This window comes from Terrapene carolina, unplaced genomic scaffold, assembly GCF_002925995.2.
Source record: "Terrapene carolina triunguis isolate 2854851 unplaced genomic scaffold, T_m_triunguis-2.0 Scaffold58, whole genome shotgun sequence".
Lineage (NCBI taxonomy): Eukaryota > Metazoa > Chordata > Testudines > Emydidae > Terrapene > Terrapene triunguis.
This window is the reverse complement of record NW_020664409.1, coordinates 47,242-69,335: the sequence shown is the minus strand read 5'-3', so window position 1 is coordinate 69,335 and position 22,094 is coordinate 47,242. Positions and strand designations below refer to the sequence as shown.

The 22,094-nt window shown below is 45.1% G+C and overlaps 1 protein-coding gene across 1 annotated transcript in view; it reads left to right on the top strand.

The window, feature by feature from the left end:
- Positions 1-22,094, top strand: part of F13A1 (coagulation factor XIII A chain) — a gene marked incomplete at its 3' end in the record, with an annotated part of 85,489 nt that overhangs the window by 17,914 nt on the left and 45,481 nt on the right. Inside the window, exon 4 of the mRNA XM_026647283.2 lies at positions 20,755-21,006. Coding sequence (XP_026503068.2) covers positions 20,755-21,006 — 252 coding nt within the window. The remainder of the gene's footprint in view (positions 1-20,754; positions 21,007-22,094) is intronic.

The window sequence follows — 22,094 nt, the reverse complement described above, 5'->3', positions numbered from 1 at the left end:
CTATAACCACGTGGGGGTGGGGTTTTATGTGGGCAGCAACAAAAAAAAACAGAACAGTACACATGGGAGGAGGAAGTCATGTAGGAATGCTAAGTTGACATTTCTTATTGGCAGTCTGTTTGCCTCTTGCTACTTCCTTCTAGTGGAAGGTTCAATATTTAATGATCTTGAGGGGACGGGGAAGAGGTTTCTCTACAAATACTTAGGAACAAACAGAGACTGCTGAAAGATTCTGCATTTTGTTTGCCATGAGGAAACTCACTCTGTCTGCATTTAGTGTCATGTTCCTGGGAAGCAGGCACCTGGCTTGCCAAATGAAAGCGGTACTTGCAAAGGAATTTGGCAGACAGCAGCAGCAAATCATTGCAACCCAAGCCAGAGCTTTGGTAGATAAGAATGTAAAAGGTATTGCATGAAAATAAGTGGTGATTCAGAGGAATGTTGTAGATTTGAAAGTTTTTAAGTTGATGGATATTAAGCAGCCTTACAGGTGACTGTAATGACCTGCAAAGATCCTCCTCTCCTCTATTCACAAACATGTAATTTAAAATAATCAAATAAGAGACCATCACAAAAGAAACCATCCCAGGTTTTACAGCAGATTTAATGCATTCCAGGATGGGGCTTGAGGTGTTTAACGCTCAATCCTGTGCGGTGCTGAGTATCTCAGCAGGAGCAGATGCCTTGGCTTCCAGTCAATTCAGTGGAGGTTGAGGATACTTAGCACCTTGCAGGGGGTTCTCTTTGCAGAATCAAGCCCTTAGTGAGTGCTATGTAGACACCAACATAGAACTTATGTGTTTAGTAGGGTGACCAGATGTTCTGATTTTATAGGGACAGTCCTGATATTTGGGGCTTTTTCTTATATAGCTGCCTATTATCCCCCACCCCCTTCCCAATTTTTCACACTTGCTATCTGGTCACCCTAGTGTTTAGTAAAGATGATTCTTGCTGACAGTAATTCAGCATGGAGGTTTAATAGATTAAAGACCAGTTCTGCTCTTAAAAATGACTCATAGGCGCAGGAACGAGGAGTGTAGGAGGTGCTGCAGCACCCCCGGGCTCACAGCTGCCGGCCCCGCGCACCTGGGGTCCTGGCTGCCGGCCCGGTGCTCCGAGGCCACCCCGTGCCTGGGGCTTTTCTCCTGGCCTCAGCTTGGGGGCTGGGGGGAGTGGACAGAGGTAAGGGGGCTGGCTTTCAGCACCCCCACTATTAAAAATGTTCCAGCGCCACTGAAATGACTGAGTAACAATGGCACTGGTATACTCCAGAGACCTGGTCCCTGCGTGTATTCAGAGTTATCGTTTTTAGTTTCTTGGCTAAAATAAATTTTTACTACTCTTTAGTCCTGCTAATGTTGCAGACCTAATGCCGCTATGGGAGAGTGAACTGGATTCCAGTCTGGTTTGTGCATTGCTAACAGGACTATGAACTAAGCTAAATTTGGATTGCAGAATCCTTTTAATTGGTAATGAATCACATGGGGTAAAGTCTCCTTGCTACCCTCAATAGCCTGAAATTTGTTCTCTAGAGACATTTCATGAATAACAAATTTGCAAAAACTCAGTCTGATTGCCAACAACTCCCAAGCAGAGTGAAGTTAACTGAATACATTGTTCATTACAAATAGTTCATGCAGCTCCATTTAAAAATACATCATTTCACAACACCGTACCACATAGCTACCTAGTGAATACAGTACCTTAGCAGAATGTTTCTGTTAAGATGATCAGTAGTGAAGTAATGTAAATGTTAACATTTTAGACAGTCGTAATTAAGTTTCACATGTAACACCTCGTTGAATAGGTTGTCCAGGGGAAGAGTAAGGGCTGAGCTTACACCGGTTCTGTGATCTCCCATGTAAACATCAGCTTGGGCATCGGAGCGAGAGATGCCACTTCTGCCGTCTCTCTCCGCCCCTCATCTGTCTTCTCTTCTTCCCCAGCACTAAGTTATTGTGAGGTTCTGTCTCCAATAAAAGTCAGATCCCCTTTCTCTGTAACTGTCTACATCCAATGGCATCTCTCCTCTGCTCTCTCTCAAAGAGGGAGTTTAAATTTTGCTGATTCTTCTCAGCCAATGCTCATCTCGCTGAGGTGTTCTTCAGGGATGGGAGAAGATGGAGCGTGGGGATAACAGAGGGCTCGGTTAAGTTCTTCTAGTTTTAGGAGCTTGATGGGAGCTTTGCTGGCTGAGGCTATAAAATGGATGCACTGAATCAAGGAATCCACCAGACATCCTGGACTTATTCACTTCTGGTCAAGTTGGGGCTGTGTTGACTTTCTGGCAGCCTGGTGAAGGGGCAAATGCAGGTATTTTGTGCTACTGGAAGCCCCACAGCAGATTTTCCACAGTCGGGGAGGGAGCATGTGGTGAATCTGTCCATCTGTGCATATTGCTGCAGATAACCAAGCTGGCACCAGTGCTGTGAAAGCTCAAGTACGAGCGCTTATTTAGAATTGGTAGTTCTAACAATGATTTCTTTGAAAAACGATTGTATGATTAGGTCTGCTAATATGGCCTTCAATCTCACTTTTCATAGTAGTTTCTATTCCCGGGGGAATTCTGTAGCACGTCCGGTAGGGGTGCGGGTATCTGGGCTGGGGCGCCCTGCAGCTGGGCTCCCGGGTGTACGGGGTGAAGGTGCCTTGGCTGGGGGGGCACCCCGTGACTGGGCTCTATGGAGGAGGGGGTGAAGGTGTCTGGGCTGGGGGGGGCACACTGTAGCTGGGCTCTGGGGGTAGGGACTGAGGGTGTCTGGGCTTGGAGGGTGCCCCGTGGCTGGGCTCTTGGAGATAGGGTGTAAAGGTGTGTGGGCCAGGTGGGGGAGTGCCCCATGGATGGACTCGGAGGGAGGGGGGGAAGGGGTAGTGAGTGTCTGAGACCGGAGGGGAAGAGTTTTCCCCCAAGATGTGCCCCGCTGGCATGTGTGACACACCCACACTGAGGTTCCCAACAAAAGCATAACAGAGAAACAGGAACTGGTTTGTCATAGAGGTTTCTTTACCTCTCTACTCCTGGAGGAATCTTTCTTGTTGTCTGTATTGTTACTGACATACTTGCTGACCAGTATTTTGAAATAATTTACCAAAATAATTGAAACTGGTATGATTATGTTATTTTGACAAATAAAATATGCAGAATTTTGCAGAAATTTTAGTTTTTTGGTGCAAAATTTTTAATTTTTGACACAGAATTCCCCCAGGAGTAGTTTCCTGTACACTACCAAAACTGTTGATGACTTTATATGGTACATCCTTATTCTAATGAGATATTTCTATGCATTGTTGTAAATCTTAGGGCTAGTCATACCTTCCTTAAATTGCTTCATAAATCCATAGATATCGGTCTATCTATAAATGTTATCATAAACCTCTAATTTATCAATACACTTCAGAAATGGTCATAAATCCCAGACCTCTCGGCTAATCTCACCCCCACTTCCCATGCATCTGTAAATCATGGAATATTTCTCTGAAACTAGAGCAGAAACTTCCTTCTCTCTTTTCTGTAGCCTTATAGGGCAATGCTCAGAGGGACTGTTACTCATATGAAATCAGTCAAGAGTAAAGAATTCTAAGGCCTGATCCTTTATGCTTTATTCAGGCCAAACTCCCAGGAAAGTCAAAAGGGTATTTGCATGAGGAAAGACTTACAGGGTTAGTGGCCCGGTCCAAAGCCCTCAGAAGTCAATGGGAGTCTTTCCAGAGCCCAGGTCCTTAGTCTACTTTTAAAGAAAAAAAATGTCACTCTTAATTGATCAGAACGTTTTTTGACATTTAATACAGAAGCAGTAAATCTTGTGCTTTCTGAGATTAACTTTGCCAATGGAGTCGTTTTTGCCCATTGGATTCAGAAAAGATTTCTGACTATTTGAGAACATTGCCTGGGATGGTCTGTTTTCTCGACAGCATGTCTGGTAAAGCACGTTGTCTCGGTCATTATGACAATATGCAAAAGAGGACTGCCTCGGTCACTGTGACATTGTGGCAAAGCATATTGTCTGCCTGTTTAATCAAAGGCCATGGTTTAATTAAGTAAATATTTTCCCCCTTTAAAAAGAATGGATTCTCATAAACATACAGGAACGCATGATGGGCTGAGCAGAGAGTCCTTGTCACATCCCATATTGTTTCTATTTTCTAAAGAAATTCCCATTCTTTGGAGCCAGAATTATTTATGACCATTAGAACACACTTCCTAAAATTGGTCCAGGACATAAAAACAACTGCATACCAGCTGCTAGCTAAGAACAACAAATCTGTTTGTTTTCTGCATGATAATGTCGAGAGTATATTTTTTTCACCCTGGCGTTCTTTGCCAAAAGCTAGAAAGGCATAGGAAAGGAATTCTCTGAGACCTTTTACAAAATCAGGATTTTTTTATGCAAAAAGACCTAGATTCTGTTGCTCAATTGCATCTATGCAACAACAGTAACTTTTAAAACTTAGCTTCTTTTTTTTTTAAATGCCTTTAATAACTAAGAATTAGTAACTGCAGTGGGTGTTTAGCAGGTTTTAGCCCAGGGAATGTGGTCAGATCTGGGTAAAGTTGTGCTGATGTGTGTTTTTTCAAAATGTTTTCAAGTCTGCATGCAGCCCTGCTAAAGGCGATGCTGTTTGAAGTTAGGAGGGAACCAGATGTGACACTAAAGCAGCCTCTTAGAGAGACTAATATCTTCAAGGATTTGTTCCTCTTACAGGCTGTGATCATTTGGGGCAGGAAGGTTGGTTTTTTGTTTTTGTTTGTTGCTTTTTTGACAGCTGGATGTTTGTAAAAATTATTCATGAGCATTAGCTGATCATGATGCCAGAGTACCCACCTACCATCCTTAGGCTGTTTGTTATAATAAGGCTTACCTCTGTTACAAGGCTACTATACTCTGGCTCTCAGCTCCAACTTATTTATCATCCTGTCACAATTATTATACTTCCAGGACCTGCTTGGAAATGGATTCTTTATGCTGTGTATGAAGGGTCTATCTGGGTAAAATGAATGAGTTGAACAGGAAAAATATTAACCTCACTGTGTATATAATAAGTCTCCCAAAGGAAGACAGATTCTGGTCCCTTTTTTTAAATATCTGCTAATGAGAATCTGGCTGCGAAATAGTGTGGGGCCCCCACATTTTGATATAGATCTTAAAACTAATGCACTCTGGAGCAGGTGGGGGAATATCCTCTGGATTCTAAATGTATCTTTAAAAGAAAATCCCATTACTCTGTCTGCCAACAAAAGTATCGCCACTGATTTGTGGGACCTATCCAAAAACATCTTGCGCTCCCTCTGCTGGCCCTGTAGCAGTAGTTAACGAATATGCCCTAATTGCAGAGCAATACTGATATCAGTATGTGCTCGCTGGTGCACATACAATGAATTAAACCAAAATGACATGTTAGCTTCAATCTTGATTAGAACAATGGAGCTGGAGGAGGAAAGCCCATGAGAGTTTTCCCTGATTCAGAACTGTCCTGATGTTTGTTAAGCTGAAAATAACAACATTGGTGTATCTATTTGGCAGGGTTTTGTTTAAAGAGCTTGTTAACTGGAGGAAGATTACTCTTGTGTTGCTGACTGAACCTTATTCTGCCTTCCTTCCTCTCTCCCCCACAATCACTGTAAATTCCTCCCTTATGCTCTACAACTATATCCAGCATTAAGCCTAGCATACTAGAGTAACTGACAGGACCTTGAGGTAATGCTGATATACCAAGCAACCAAGACATACTTTAAACAGAGCGAATTTCTATGTGGGATACGTGTGTAGGTGACCACAGGTCTTTGTTTTAATTTAACTTGTTTATTCTTTTACTTCTAAATCAATATGCTTGTAGCAGTTGTTGATGTGATGGTGGATGGTCATAGTTTATCTCCCTGTACAAAAGGCTGGGCTGTGGTTTTTGTAGGTGCCTTTCCTCATGTTTTTGGAGTACCTTAATGCACATTCTGTTACTAAATAAGATATTGGACACCAGCAAGAGAAAGCCCCAAGCCAGCAGTAAGGATGGAATCCCAGCCACATTGAATGGCAGAACTCCCATTGACTTCAAATGGGTTAGGATTTCACTCTTAAGTATTTGTTTACTTCCAAATAATTAGGCAGTGTTGGCATACCCAGGCCCAGTAAACTCTGGGCCAAATTCATGCTGTGACGTTGCACTCTATATGATTTTATGAAAATATTCTAATGAGTGTGAATATAATGTAACTGGAATATGCTTCATGCAAAAGGTCTCTTGTAAGGTATCATTACAAAGCTTATAATCCACTGAGTGTGGTCATCCTATTTGTATAAATGTATCACTCTTGTATCTGAAACTAGAAAAATGAAATATAACTCTGAGGTCCTATTGTAGTTATGCAAAGTGTGGGCCATTAATGGTGGTTTGGAATCTTGATGACTCCCATCAACCAGGACAATTGACTGTGGATGGCTCTGTTTGCTTGCAGGCCTTCCTGTGAGTCAGGCTGGGAGGAATGAGGGCTTGAAGTCTTACAGTGACATGTGATCATGTCACCTGAACTGGAATCCATCTTTAACCTGGTGCTTTTCCATTTAGAAGGATGGGTGGGAACCCAGAGAGGAACAAAGGATTCCTGCCTTGTGCAAAAGATATATAAGGGGGTGGAACAGAACAAAGGGGGTTGAAATCATGAAAAATCCCCTACCTACCATCTGAGCTGGAACAAGGGCAGTACCAGGGAAAGGATTGTGGCCAAACTAGGAAGGCATCCAGTCTGTGAAAGAAGCTTATTGAAACATCTCTGAGGGCATGCATCTGACGAAGTGGGTATTCACCCACGAAAGCTTATGCTCCAATACGTCTGTAAGTCTATAAGATGCCACAGGACTCTTTGTCACTTTTTACAGGTCCAGACTAACATGGCTACCCCTCTGATCTCTGAGGGTGTTATTTTATCTGTAATCACTTTCTTACTGTATTAGGTTTCGACTTGTGTGTTTTATTTTATTTTGCTTGGTAATTCACTTTGTTCTGTCTGTTATTACTTGGAACCACTTAAATCCTACTTTTTGTATTTAATAAAATCACTTTTTACTTATTAATTAAACTAGAGTATGTATTAATACCTGGGGGGGGGCAAACAGCTGTGCATATCTCTCTATCAGTGTTATAGAGGGTGAACAATTTATGAGTTTATCCTGAATAAGCTTTATACAGGCTAAAATGGATTTATTTGGGGTTTGGACCCCATTGGGAGCTGGGCATCTGAGTGTTAGAGACAGGACCACTTCTTAAGCTGTTTTCAGTTAAGCCTGCAGCTGTTGGGCGACATGGTTCAGACCTGGGTCTGGGTTTGTAGCAGGCTAGTGTGTCTGGCTCAAACTGGCAAGGTTCTGGAGTCCCAATCTGGAAGGGAAAATGGGTCAGAAGTAGTCTCAGCACATCAGTTGGCAGTCCCAAGGGGATTTCTGTGATCCAACCCGTCACACATACCTCCGTCAGGTAAGTGAGCTAGACTCAGGGGAGGGTTTAATGAGCCCTACATCAGTGCACCCATGAGGTGGAGAAGCACAATCAATTTCCCAGCACTGGAGAGCGCAGAGTATTACTGTCTATACTAGCTGTCCCAAAGAACATGTATTGGAATGGGGTGAGAACACTGAGTGAAGTCATGGCCACGCACCTGCATCATTTACCCTATTACATAGGAGTGGCAAACGATGCCCTTCTCCTCACCCCATCCCACCCCTTGAGCCTGTACAAGCCACACACAATTGAGACCTGAATGTACAAATATGGGCCACATCCCACTTGCCTTCAGAGGAGTAGTCCCTTCTGAGTTCTGTGAGTGAAGTGAGACAACGCTGGCGCCAAAGTGAGGAACTTTCCTTATAATGAGGGATTATTCTGGGGCATTACGATGAGTTACTACTCCATAAACATTCTTCAAAGCACTGTTAGGAGGGGACTGGATGGTTCTAGGTAATAATTGATGAGTGAGCCTTTCATGTTTAGAAGTCTTGTTTTAAATTCAGACCAGATCAATAGTGACCAAAAGTTATTGCCGTCTGGTGTCCCTTTGGTGCCCTGTGTAAAATGTGTTGATGGTTTCAGACCAGTCCCTAGTAGGCAGATGTTCGCATCACAGAAAGTGAAATCGCTGACACTCCTGTTGTCAGTCTCAGGCCACAGAAAGGGCAAGGACCGAATGAGCCTGGAGACTGAACTCCTCTTGCCTCTCACATCCAGAGGTGATTCCTGAGGCATGTCGGTGGGACTGTGAGATGATGGAGCTAGTAGTACCACTGGTTGTTTTGTACATAAACAATTTAAGCTTCCAGTGTGATCAATCTGGCTTTTCACAAATCCTCAAATTCACTTTTTAAAAATATTAATGGGAAAAATATTTTATGATTGGCAGAGCTGGTAGCATCACCTATTATTAAGGTTGCCTGACACTTCCCATTATAAGGCCCTGTTATTAGTTGTTTATAACATTGCAAATTTTAACCATTTGTGCTGAAATTTTGCATGCTCAGTGGATGTCTACCTCAGGCTGAATTGTTTCAGAAAATTTCAGCCAAAATGTTTTGGCTATTTCTGAGAATGAGGCTAGAGAGAAATACGTGGGTTTTTTTGCCCATGTTAAAATAGTCTGGTGACCTTTTTTTTGTGAAGCTCTAGCACCTATATGCTTTGGAGCAGAGACTTGAAATTTGTCAGGGATGTGCCTTTTGCCAGATTTGCCCAAGTTTTAAGCCTTTGAAGAATCATAGTTTGGACATGCTCAGTAGAAATTTCTTAGATTTTAGTAGCTTAATTCCCTGAAGATTCTACCCCCTCTGGCATGCTCCAGCTAGGACTTTCCCTGCAGTTGCACCTCAGGGCTGCTATGGGCCAGGTCAGGCCAGTTCTGGCCATCTGAATTGAGAGCTGGGAGTATCTCTACTGTGCTCTCAATGACCTCCTGCTGGGTCCAAGAAGCATAGAGGAAGAAGCTGCCTGATTTGAATGGAGAAGGGAGAAGCACCTGATCTGCAGGATTGGGGGCAAGTAGATTGGAACAAGGAGCCTGTGGGGAGAGGACACTGGGACTGGTTAGACAAGGTGACTGGGTATGGGAGCCAGGGAGGAAAATGGGTGTGTCAGTGGAGAGGGGGAATTGGGCACTGAGAACAGATGAGAAGACTAGGACTGGTTGGGCAAAGAGACTGTGACAGGAGTGAGGGGCTTGGAGATTGGACGAGTTGTCTAGGGAGAGAGATTGGGACTGGAAATTAGTGGAGAAGGGGAAAAGAGGAAGGCAGGATCAGGAATAGCTGGGCAAGGAGACTGGGATGAGAAACCATGGGTGGGAAAGACTGGGATAAGGTCAGATTGGAGGTGATGGGGCAGAAGGGGGTCACATTTAAGGGGTGTGGGCAGAAGAGTCTGTGCTCTTTGGACCAAACTCCCTCCAGATCCTGGAATGGAGTCAAAGATCCCTGAGTCTCACCATTCCTCTAAGTCAGCAAATATCTATGACATCCACTGCCAAACACTCACCCCCCTCTAGTGCTGATCCACCTGGAGGATAACTACCTGCTATTGCTATCAGTTATTCCATTAGCTCAAGTGCTGGAGGTTTGTGTGGTGGCTCTAAAGCTTCCAGCCCTGCGGATGACCAGTGTGGGTGTCAACATGATGGCATTTTTTGGGTGTGGTGTTTGTTTGCTAGGTTCTTTAAAAAAAAAAAACTAAGAATTTACACACAAAATACGTTAAAAGAACATTAACGTTACAAAGACACGCACTGAAAAGTTAAAAGATGACAGAACTAAGGTTGCCAGGGCAACCTTAATTTGGTCTCCTTGTATTATGATACAGACTTTAATTACATAATTACATACTCCCCCCTTCCCCCTCCCCCATTTGTTTCAGAAGTTGGAAGGTGTGTAGTGAATGAGGCAGGGGATTGCAGGAAGAGAAAGGACGGTCTCATGGTTAAGGCAGTTGAATGCTGCCCTGGAGACTTGGATTCTATCCCTGCCTCTGCTACAGAGTTCCTCTGTGATGCTGGACAAGTCTCTTATACCAAACTTTTCGCAGTTGGTCACTAACTGGGTGTTCCTCATTTTCTGGATGCCTGAGTTGAGACTGTATGGTCTGATTTGTTGAATTGCTGAGCACTCGCAACTGCAGTCAATAGGTGCTGTGTTTTTACATAGAAATGCTATATAATAAGTTCTCTGAAAAATTAGGTCCCAATTTGGGCACTCAAAATTAATGGATACTTTTGACCTTAATCTCCGTGCCTCAGTTCTCCTTCTGTAACAAGGGCATAATAACCTTTCACCTCACAATGGTCTTGTGAACATTCATTAATGTTTGTGAAGCACTCAGATGCTATAGTAATGAGTGCCATAGAAAAGTGCATGAGGAAATCAATAATTCTGTCTTCAAAGCAGGGTTTGAGTAGTGTGGAGTAAATAAAGCCTGTGGCCACACATTGAATAATGAGGAGAAAGTAAAATACCATGAAGTGAGCATCATCCATCCTGTGTATTGAATGAGGCCAGGGTCCTTTGGAAAAAATAATATGTAAATGTGTATTGAAGACTGAATGCATACTATGCATTGCATAATCCATCAGAATCACTCCGTCAGTTCCCACAAGCCCTCAGTTCATTGCAAATGATGACAAACCAACCCCAACTTTTTCACTCAGCACAGGCACCCTAACCACTCCCAACCCTAGAACCTTCCCAGCATCCCTTGCTTGGCAGTCTCTGCCATCTCCGCTCCTAAACCTTCTTGCTTCTTCTCTAACAAATCTTGACTGACTCCCAGCAATAGGGGCCTCCTTTATTACACCCATCCAGACCTTTCTGCTACCCTTCTGGACCTCTCTTGTTCTCATCTCTCACACATATATAATCCTTCCTCCTACTTGCTTAAACCGCCTGTAACACCTGCCCCTCCTCAAGCAAGTTTCCCCTCGTGGACTTTCAAATTCATCCAGTTTCTGCACCAACAAATTGCAGTAGGCAACATTTTTAAGGGCTAAAATATGACTAATGGGATAAAAGGATTATGAGGTGCTCAGATACTATAGTGATGAGGGCCATATAAGCATTTTAGGTAGATGTGTTAGCAATATTTCAGGGAAATTCTTGCAGAAGGCAGTGTTGTGCATTTAATAATTGAGTGATAATCATGCCAAAAAAGAGGGGAAGTGGGGAAAATCTTACCTAATGACGAAGAATAACTGAAGGCCTTACAGGCCAAAAAAAGACATTGTAACTGAGTTCTATCCTGCAACTTTGTATTACTATATCAATTCACATTTAACATTAGGCCTTTATCTGCTAAAGAAATCTTAAATAGTGTCAAAGTGAACCCATACATAACTTTTGATTTGCACAACTTCTTTTTTCCTCACATCTTCATTCTCTCTCTCTCTCTCTCTCTCTCTCTCTCTCGTATACTCACACTCACATATATGGTTTAAGGGGAGGGGTGATCAGGTGCAAAAGCTTCTGCCTAAACTCTACTTAACTCTGAAGCTAGTGAATAGGATTGCCCTTTTCCTTGAGGCATTGCTGTTCTGAGGAGCTCTCCTCATTGTGTTGAAGTGTAGACATCAAATACATGCTTTACAACCAGATGGTTGTAACTATAGTTCATTTATTAGACTGGCAGACAGTGTTTGATGCCACTAAACACAACCTTAGATTAAAAACATGTAGTGCCAGAAAGGGCATAAAGTTGGGAACAAAACCTTCCAGAGATAAAAGATAATGACAAAAGCTGTAATTTAAAAATTACCAGAGGAATGCAATGTTTAGTAGGCAATTCTTTTTTGCTACTTGTTTACATTTAATAAAGCAATACGCTGCCAGGTCTGAGATGGCTAAGGGCATGTCTGCATTGCAATTAGACACCCGTGGCTGGCCCGTGCCAGCTGACTTGGGCTTGTGGAGCTCAGGCTAAGGGGCTGTTGAATTGCAGTATAGATGTTCGGGCTCAGAGTGCAGCCCAAGCTCTGGGACTCTCCCACCTTGCAGGGTCCTACAGCCTGGGCTCCAGCCCGAGCCTGAACATCTATACTGCAATTCAACAGCCCCTTAGCCCAAGCCCCACAGTTCTGAGTCAGCTGGCATGGGCCAGCCCTGGGTTTTTAATTGCAGTGTAGCCATTGCCTTAAGCATACTGGTAAAAGGATACAAAATAGACCCAGTCTCATCAAGGTTGTTGACTTGAATCAGTTCAGGTCTCTGGTCACTAAAATTTGTCACTGTCTGATGGACACAGGGTGATTCGTATGAAATGAATTTGCTGTCAATCCAGGTTCCAATGGACAGAAGTTCACATTATGGAAACCACCATAATTAGCAACTGTGATGGCAGTATTAGCAAAGGGGACACAACCAGTGACTAAGAACAATTCCATTGTGGTCATGTGTCTTTAGACAAACGTGACTAAGCCCTTGTCTACACTGCCACTTACAGCGCTGAAACTTTCTTCGCTCTGGGGTGTGAAAAAACACCCCCCCAAGCACAGCAAGTTTCAGTGCTGTGAAGTGTCAGTATAGATAGTGCACCAATGCTGGTAGCCACGCTCCCGGAGCTGGTAGCTATTCCCCTCGCGGAGGTGATTTTATTACAGCACCGGGAGAGCTCTCTCCCAGCACTGGAGCCGCGACTACACAGCCGACATTAAAGTGCTGCTGCCGCACCGCTTTATTAGACATACCCTAAGAAAAATGAGGACTAGGCAGTGCAAGGGATTGTTAGGGATGTGTGGGGGATTGAATTTGGCCCGTGAACAAAGGCATTACCATTTAACGATTGTTTATCTCTCTATTTGTAGCCACAGCTCAGTTTTGAGTGGACATACGCCCACCTCATAAAAAATATCATCACACAGTAGCACCCTTTTGGAAATCTCAGAGAGGCCAGGGACTAATGTCTACTCCCATCTCTAGAGGACCCTTTAGATCAAGGATGAGGCACATCTCAGGGCACTGCAAGGGAGCTTGTACTGCTGTATCTGCTCTATGGATAAATGGAAGACTTGGGCCAGATATTTTTTAAAGATATATAGGTGCCTAAAGATACAGTTAGGCACCTAGTGGAATTTTGAAAAGCACATAGGCACCTAAGCACCTTTAAAAGTTTGCCCCTTAGTTTAATGGGCTGTCAGCTGGGCAACTTTCAGCAGCACAAAGTTCAGACTTTCCTCTTATCTTTTTAATTGAATAAACCAAGCAATTTACCCTGCTCCTTGGGATTAGATGGTTTGGAAGTTGCTAGTGATGTCTATTGAATAATCCAACTTGTTTATAAGGATTTCTGTAATAACACTCAGCTATGAGACCTTGTCTCTGAACTTCAGTGAACTCTGTTATTACTTTCAAATTCACTCAATGAATTCACTTTATGAAGTTCAGAGCAATATCCGATTCTTAATATCTTTGTAATGTAGCTTCACTATTTCCCTTTTGAGTTCTAATATATAAATGGAATCTTATTCACAATAGACCCAGTTCACCAGCATGTGCTTAACTTCAAACATGACATGCTTAACCATTGACTTCAAGAGAACAACACATGTCCTTCAAGCTGAACATGTCCTTAAGTGCCTGATAGTGTCTCTTCTAAAAATATATATTCATTCAAATGCAGAAGATATCTAGCCATTATCACTTTAACAAATATAATCTTCATATCAGTAGTACAGCTCCTACTACAGCACAGATCAGAAGATTTGTCAGGATTTTTGACCAGCTCTCTTGTCATGCAACCAGTGATTTCCTATTAATCATCTGAATCTAAGGGCTGCTAGAGTCTGTGCTGTAGCTCATGAGAGGCTTCAGAGTGTTAGTCTGTATCAGCAAAAACAACGAGGAATACTTGTGGCACCTTATAGACTAACAAATTTATTTGGGCATAAGCTTTTGTGGGCTAAAACCCACTTCATCAGCTGCACTGAGTGGAAAATACAATAGGAAGATATATATAGGAGTACATGAAAAGATGGAAGTTGCCTTACCCAGTAGGGGGTTGAGACAAATCAATTAAAGTGGGCTATTATCAACAGGATGAAAAATTACTTTTGTAGTGGTAATTAGGGTGGCTCATTTTAAACAATTAACAAGAAAGTGTGAGTAACAGTAGGGGCAAATTAGCATGGGGAAATTAGTTTTTTTTTTTTTAGTTCTTGTAGTGACCCATCCACTCCCAGTCTTTATTCAGGCCTAATGTGATGGTGTCTAGTTTGCAAATTAATTCCAGTTCTGCAGTTTCTCATTGGAATCCAGGGAACTGAGGACAAAGGTGGCTTACAAAAGGCCCCATGCTGCTTCTGTGCTGGTGGAATTCTCACCTCCCTTATTGTGGATCCTGTTCAGCTTCTATATGGTACCACATTGGTGTATACAGGATGGCAGAATTGGTTCCTAAGGCCTGGTCTACACTACGAGTTTAGGTCGACTTTAGCCGCGATAAATCGACTTAAGCCTGGACACGTTTACACTACGAAGCCCTTTCTTTTGACTTAAAGGGCCCTTTAAACCGGTTTCTTAACACCACCTCGACAAGGGGATTAGCGATAAAATCGGCCTTAGGGGGTCGGAATTGGGTTAGTGTGGACGGAATTCGACATTATTGGCCTCCGGGAGCTAACCCACAGTGCTTCATTGTGACCGCTCTGGACAGCACTCTCATCTCAAATGCACTGGCCAGGTAGACAGGAAAAGCCCCGCGAACGTTTGAATTTCATTTCCTGTTTGCTCAGCGTGGAGAGCACAGGTGACCATGCAGAGCTCATCAGCACAGGTAACCATGATGGAGTCCCAGTCCCAGTCCCAGGATCGCAGAAGAGCTCCAGCCTGGAGCGAACGGGAGGTACGGGATCTGATCGCCATCTGGGGAGATGAAGCAGTACTTGCCGAACTCCGAAGCAGTAAAAGAAACGGCAAAACATTAGAAAAGATCTCCAAGGCCATGAAGGACAGAGGCCATAACAGGGACGCACAGCAGTGCCGCGTGAAAATTAAGGAGCTAAGGCAAGCCTACCACAAAGCCAGAGACGCAAACGGAAGGTCCGGGGCTGAGCCGCAAACATGCCGCTACTACGCGGAGCTGCATGCCATTCTAGGGGGTGCAGTCACAACTAGCCCAAGCGTGTGCTATCAGTCCCTCGCTGGAAACAGGGAAGCGGGTTCGGCGGACGAGGGAGATGAGGATGGAGAGAACATAGATAGCTCACAGCAGCAAGGAAGCGGAAAAACCAGTTACCCCAACAGCCAGGATATGTTTGTCACCCTGGACCTGGAACCAGTAACCCCCGAACTCACCCAAGACCCTGAGGGCACACAGGGGACCTCTGGTGAGTGTACCTTTGTAAATATTACACATGGTTTAAAAACAAGCGTGTTTAATGATTAATGATTAATTTGCCCTGGCAATCGCGGCCAGTACAGCTACTGGAAAAGTCTGTTAACGTGTATGAGGATGGAGCGGAAATCCTCCAGGGACATCTCCAGAAAGCTCTCCTTCATGTACTCCCAAAGCCTTTGCAAAAGGTTTCTGGGGAGGGCTGCCTTATCCTGTCCGCCATGGTAGGACACTTTACCACGCCAGGCCAGTAGCACGTAGTCTGGAATCATTGCATAACAAAGCATGGCAGCGTATGGTCCCGGTGTTTGCTGGCATGCAGACAACATCCATTCCTTATCGCTCTTTGTTATCCTCAGGAGAGTGATATCATTCACGGTCACCTGGTTGAAATGGCGCAATTTTATTAAGGGGACATTCAGAGGTGCCCCTTCCTGCTCTGCTGAACAGAAATATTCCCCGCTGTTAACCACGCGGTGGGGGGGAGGGGTGAAGTGACCATCCCAGAGAATTGGGTGTGTGGGGGAGGGGAGTTAGTTGGGTTTGTGCTGCATGTTAAACCTGAAATCGCAGCCCCTCCTTTTACATTGCAAACCCATTTTAAATGGCCAACCAAACGGGTGCTTGGTATGGGAAATGAGGGCAGTACTGTTTGAAACCATCCCCACATGTTAAGAAGGTTAAAAAAGCCCAAAGACTGTATGTCTTACCATGGCTGCCTGCAAGCTGAAATCTGTGTCCTGGCACTGCGTGAGTGATCTCTCACACCAAACCAGGAGACTCTCAATATAAGAGGAAAAATGCGACCTTGTAACGAAAGCACATGTGCTGTGTGATGTTGTGAACAGCAAAATCTAACGTGAAAGAGTCTACCCATTGTTCTCTAAAATGTATCTTTTTTAACAACCTCTCCCTTCTCCACCAGCTGCAAATCTTACTCCTTCGCAGAGGCTAGTGAATATTCGAAGAAGGAAGCGAAGGACGCGTGACGAAATGTTTACTGAACTTCAGACTGCCTCCCACGCTGACAGAGCACAGCTGAATGCGTGGAGGCAGTCAATGACTGATTTTAAAAAAGCCCAATATGAGCGAGAGGAGAGGTGGCGTGCTGAATCGCGGGCTGAAGAGGAGAAGTTGCGTGCTGAAACGCGGGCTGAAGAGGAGAGGTGGCGTCAACTTGTACTCAGAAAGCAAGAGTCGATGCTCCGGCTGCTGGAGCATCAAAGTGATATGCTCCTGCGTATGGTTGAGCTGCAGGAAAGGCAGCAGGAGCAGAGACCGCCGCTACAGCCCCTCTGTAACCAACAGCCCTCCTCCCCAAGTCCCATTGCCTCCTCACCCAGACGCCCAAGAACACGGTGGGGGGGCCTCCGGCCACCCAATCACTCCAGCCTAGATGATTTCCAGTGCAATAAGTTTTAAAGTTTTAAAGTGCACTGTGTCTTTTTCTTTCCCTCCTCCCCCACCCATCCAGGCCTACCTTTGCAATTATCCCCCTAGTTGTGTGCTGAATTAATAAAGAATGCATGAATGTGAAGTAACAATGACTTTATTGCCTCTGCAAGTGGTGCTCGAAGGGGGGAGGGTAGTAGGGGAGGGTGGGGTGGTTGGTTTGCAGGGAAGTAGAGTTAACCGGGTGGGGGAGGAGGGGCGGAGGGTTCACCAAGGAGAAACAAACAGAAGTTTCACTCCGTAGCCTGGCCAGTCACAAAACTGGTTTTCAACGCTTCTTTGATGCGCACCGCGCCCTGCTGTGCTCCTCTAACCGCCCTGGTGTCTGGCTGCGCGTAATCAGCGGCCAGGCGATTTGCCTCAACCTCCCACCCCGCCATAAATGTCTCCCCCTTACTTTCACAGATATTGTGGAGCGCACAGCAAGCAGCAATAACAATGGGGATATTCTTTTCGCTAAGGTCTGAGCGAGTCAGTAAGCTGCGCCAGCGCGCTTTTAAACGCCCAAATACACATTCCACCACCATTCGGCACTTGCTCAGCCTGTAGTTGAACAGGTCCTGACTACTGTCCAGGCTGCCTGTGTACGGCTTCATGAGCCATGGCATTAAGGGGTAGGCTGGGTCCCCAAGGATAACGATAGGCATTTCAACATCCCCAATGGTTATTTTCTGGTCCGGGAAGAAAGTCCCTTCCTCCAGCTTTCGAAACAGAAGAGACTGCCTGAAGACGCGAGCATCATGTACCCTTCCCGGCCAGCCCACGTTGATGTCGGTGAAACGTCCCTTGTGATCCACCAGGGCTTGCAGCAGCATTGAAAAGTACCCCTTGCGGTTTATGTAGTCGGTGGCTTGGTGCTCCGGTGCCAAGATAGGGATATGGGTTCCGTCTATCGCCCCACCACAGTTTGGGAATCCCATTGCAGCAAAGCCATCCACTATGGTCTGCACGTTTCCCAGAGTCACTACCCTTGATATCACCAGGTCTCTCATTGCCCTGGCAACTTGGATCACAGCAGCCCCCACAGTAGATTTGCCCACTCCAAATTGATTCCCGACTGACCGGTAGCTGTCTGGCGTTGCAAGCTTCCACAGGGCTATCGCCACTCGCTTCTCCACTGTGAGGGCTGCTCTCATCCTGGTATTCTGGCGCTTCAGGGCAGGGGAAAGCAAGTCACAAAGTTCCATGAAAGTGCCCTTACGCATGCGAAAGTTTCGCAGCCACTGGGCATCGTCCCAGACCTGCAACACGATGCGGTCCCACCAGTCTGTGCTTGTTTCCCGGGCCCAGAATCAGCGGTCCACGGCATGAACCTGCCCCAGTAACACCATGATTTCCACATTGCTGGGGCCTGTGCCTTGTGAGAGGTCCATGTCAATTTCCTCATCACTATCGTCGCCACGCTGCAATCGCCTCCTCCTCAGCTGGTCCTGGTTTTGCTTTGGCATGTCCAGGAGGCTCTGCATATACTCCAGGACAATGCGCGTGGTGTTCATAGTGCTCATAATTGCCGCGGTGATCTGAGCGGGCTCCATGATCCCAGTGCTGGCTATGGCGTCTGGTCTGAAAAAAGGCGCGAAAGTCGTATCTGACGGACCAGGGGAAGAAGGGAGGGAGGGAGAGAGGGAGGGAGGGAGGGGCGAGTGACGACATGGCGTACAGGTACAGGGAATTAAAATCAAGAAAGGTGGCTTTGCATCAGGGAGAAACACAAATAACTGTCACACAGAATGCCCCCCCCCCAAAGATTGAACTCAAAAGCCTGGGTTTAGCAGGAGGGAGGGGGGAAGCAAATGAATGAAGAATAAATCTATTTTTTACATCTTAAGACGACGGTGCAGCATGACTGATAGCCCTTGGCATTTTCTGGGTGCTTGGCAGCAAATACTGGGCGCTTGGCAGTAAGCCTTCAGGTCTATTGCACGATCTGATACCCACTGCAATATGACAATGATGGATACCAATCGTAATATGCTATCTACTGCCCAAAAGGCAAGGGGTTGCTGCTGTGTAGCAATCTAACCCCACGTCTGCCAGCCCCATGTCTGCCAGCACCCAGATCGCCATCGGCCTCTTCTGGGTGCTTAGCAGACAATACTGGGCACTTGGCAGAAAATAGCATGCTACGACTCTGCTAACGTGCAATGATCCAACAGGGCGCATGGCAGAAAATAGCATACTACGACTGATAACCATCATTGTCTGCCCGGGTGCCCATGATCGACAGCCACTGCAGTACGACGACAACGGATACCAGTCGTAATAAACCATCTTCTACCAAAAGGCAAGGGGCTGGTGCAATGCAGCCCCACGGCTGCCAGCACCCAGATCGCCAATGAAGGCTACCAGTCATGCTGCACCGTCTACCGCCAAAAGGCAGTAAGCTGCTGCTGCTGTTTAGCAATGCAGTCCCGCGTTTGCCGGCACCCGGAAGACATATGGTGACGGTGAGCTGAGCTGAGCGGGCTCAATGCTTGGCGTGGTATGTTGTCTGCACAGGTAACCCAGGTAAAAAGGCGCCAATCTATTGTCTGCCGTTGCTGTGACGGAGGGGGAGGGGCCTGACGCAATGTACCCAGAACCCCTCGCGACACTGCTTTGCATCATTCGGGCATTGCGATCTCAACCCATAATTCCAATGGGCGCCGGAGACTCCGGGAACTGTGGGATAGGTACCATAGTGCAATGCGCCGGAAGTCGACGCTAGCCTCGGTACTGTGGACGCGATCCGCCGACTTCATGCACTTAGAGCATTTTATGTGGGGACACACACAATCGGCTGCATACAACCGGTTTCTATAAAACCGGCTTCTATAAATCCGACCTAATTTTGTAGTGTAGACATACCCTAAGTCTAATGCGCACTCGAGTATTAATACCAACCCCCTACCAAAGAGTGAGAAAGGTATTTTCAAAAGCCGTACGTGAATGTGGGTTTCAAGTGTGTAGGTTAAGCTAGTTGATTGGCTCTGCTGTCATCTGCTGCTGTTTGTTTATACAATTACTGTACATCAAAAGTGGAAGCAAAATACTTACTGTAAAGGGAAGAAGGATCAAATCCAGCACCAGTTTAAAGGGCAATCCTACATTCAGATCCAAATTGTTAGTACCCAAAAGACTGTCATCTCTTATCCCTCTACACCTTAATTTTGAATGGCCTTTTTAAGATGTCCTGCACTTCAGCTTCCTATGTTTGCTATTGATTTTTGTTTTTTCTTTCTAATTCCTTTTTCTTTAGCAGGATTCTTACTTCTGTTGCACGCACCAATAAACAGAATATGTAAGGTATCTGGGTTGCTGCATCCCTGGACTTTAGAGCAAAAATGGCTATGTATGTGGTCCTGAACAATCCATCAGATGGAAGCATAGTAGAAACTCAGAGGCTGGGCTGTGTTATAAAGTTCAGATCCAGAGCTGGATTTATGTTATCCCAAAATGTAGGGATGTTCAGATCTGGGACTATCTCTACGTCAGCATTATAAAAATAATTGGAAAGGAAAATCAGTTACATGCCCTGCATACTCCACTTCAAAGTACATAAATGCTATATTTTCACTCTACTATTCTTAGACTTGTCTGTCCCTGTGCTTTTGCTTTCCAGTCATCTATATAAGAGCTTGCTAAGATCTGACTTATGATTTATTAGGGCAAGGATCAGTTTGGAGTTCAGGAGAAGTGTGATGCAATATCTAAACAATACTGAGATGTGGTGTTATCTATTATTCATATGGCAGCAATGCCTACAGGCCAGGGCCCTGCTGTGCTAAGGACTGTACAAACACATAACAAAGACAGTCCCATATAAATTGAAGAGGAGATAACTGGTGGATGCAGCAAACACATGGGGTGGGGTGGGGGGGGGGAGCACAAGGAAATGATGAGAGACTGAAATTGAGGCATTTACAAAGCTGTCGAATACATTCACAGAAGGATCCTCCTCTCTTTCCATTACTATAGGTCGTTATCCACAGCAAAACAAAGGCACTTACATCCCAATCCCTTTGGTTGAAGAACTGCAAAGCGGGACATGGGGAGCCAAGATTACCTGGAAGGAGGACAGTTCCGTTAGACTGTCCATCATGTCTGCTCCGACCTGCATTGTGGGGAAATTCCGCCTCTATGTCGCTGTCCTGACTCCCTATGGCATCCTCCGGACGAAGAGAAACCCAGAGACTGACACCTACATACTCTTTAATCCCTGGTGCCCAGGTGAGGGGTGTGCAATATTCAGATGTTCATACTTCTGCGGCAAGGCCCATCTGTTTCCCCAGGCTTTTGGGAAGGCAGGGGTGTGATAAAGTTTGTGATGTGGGGGGGGGGCGTTATTGTCTGGGCTTGCCTTCTTATTTTTTTAACTTGTGGTTGGTTATTTTCTAGTTTGAGTGATTAGTAGCTGGTGGCTTTACTTTAACTTTTGTTAAAGGTACCTAGAAGCCTGGATAGCTGCTTGATTGCTCTCTCTGTGTGTCTGATTCAAGGCCCACTGAGATCAATGAGTCTTTCCACTGATTTCAGTGGGCATTGGTTCAGGGTGCAAAGAACTAAATGTTTAAAACCAGTGTTCCATTTGTGCATATAAAAATCAGAATTTGTGCTCACCTATGCATTTTACAAAGTCAATTCTATGTTCAAGGCATTTTTGAAGTGAGTACAAATAAGTTGCAAGTTCCGATCAGCACCTTTTCAAAACAGTTTAGGAGCACTATGCCTCAATGTGATAAAACTTGAAATATAGACAGATCCAGAATCTAGAATGGCTTCAAACTTTTGGTATATCTAATGCTTTAATGCAGTCCTGGAACTCTTCCTTCTTGGTAGATATAATCTCTTTCCCATAATATTTATATAAGTTTCTTTAGTCTCAAATAGGGAGCATCGTACTTTGTGATAAATGTTTGGCATTATTAATAGAGTACTCTGCAGCACTTTGTTTTGTACATGGAGTGATTTGGCCCAAGTTGATTACCTGCCTCTGGTCCAAGAGAACATAGGCAATGATTAGTTTATGTATTGTTTAGGAAGATGCATGATTAATCCTGAGTAAAGTGACATTAGTTAAGTGGAATTAGGACTAAAAAGGAGGGAAGAGAAGGAGGTGGACCAGTGGCGAATTTAGAGATAGTGGAGCCCTGTGCTCAGCTTCATTTTTGCCCCCCCCCCCAAACGGGGGGAGCATTCTCTCTTATCTGCCCCCCCACACCCGTTTTTTTTTTCTGCATTCTCCTCCTGGGGGTGCAGGGTCTGGGAGGGAGTTAGGATGTGGGAGTGGGCTGGGGTTGCAGGGTCTGGGTGGGAGT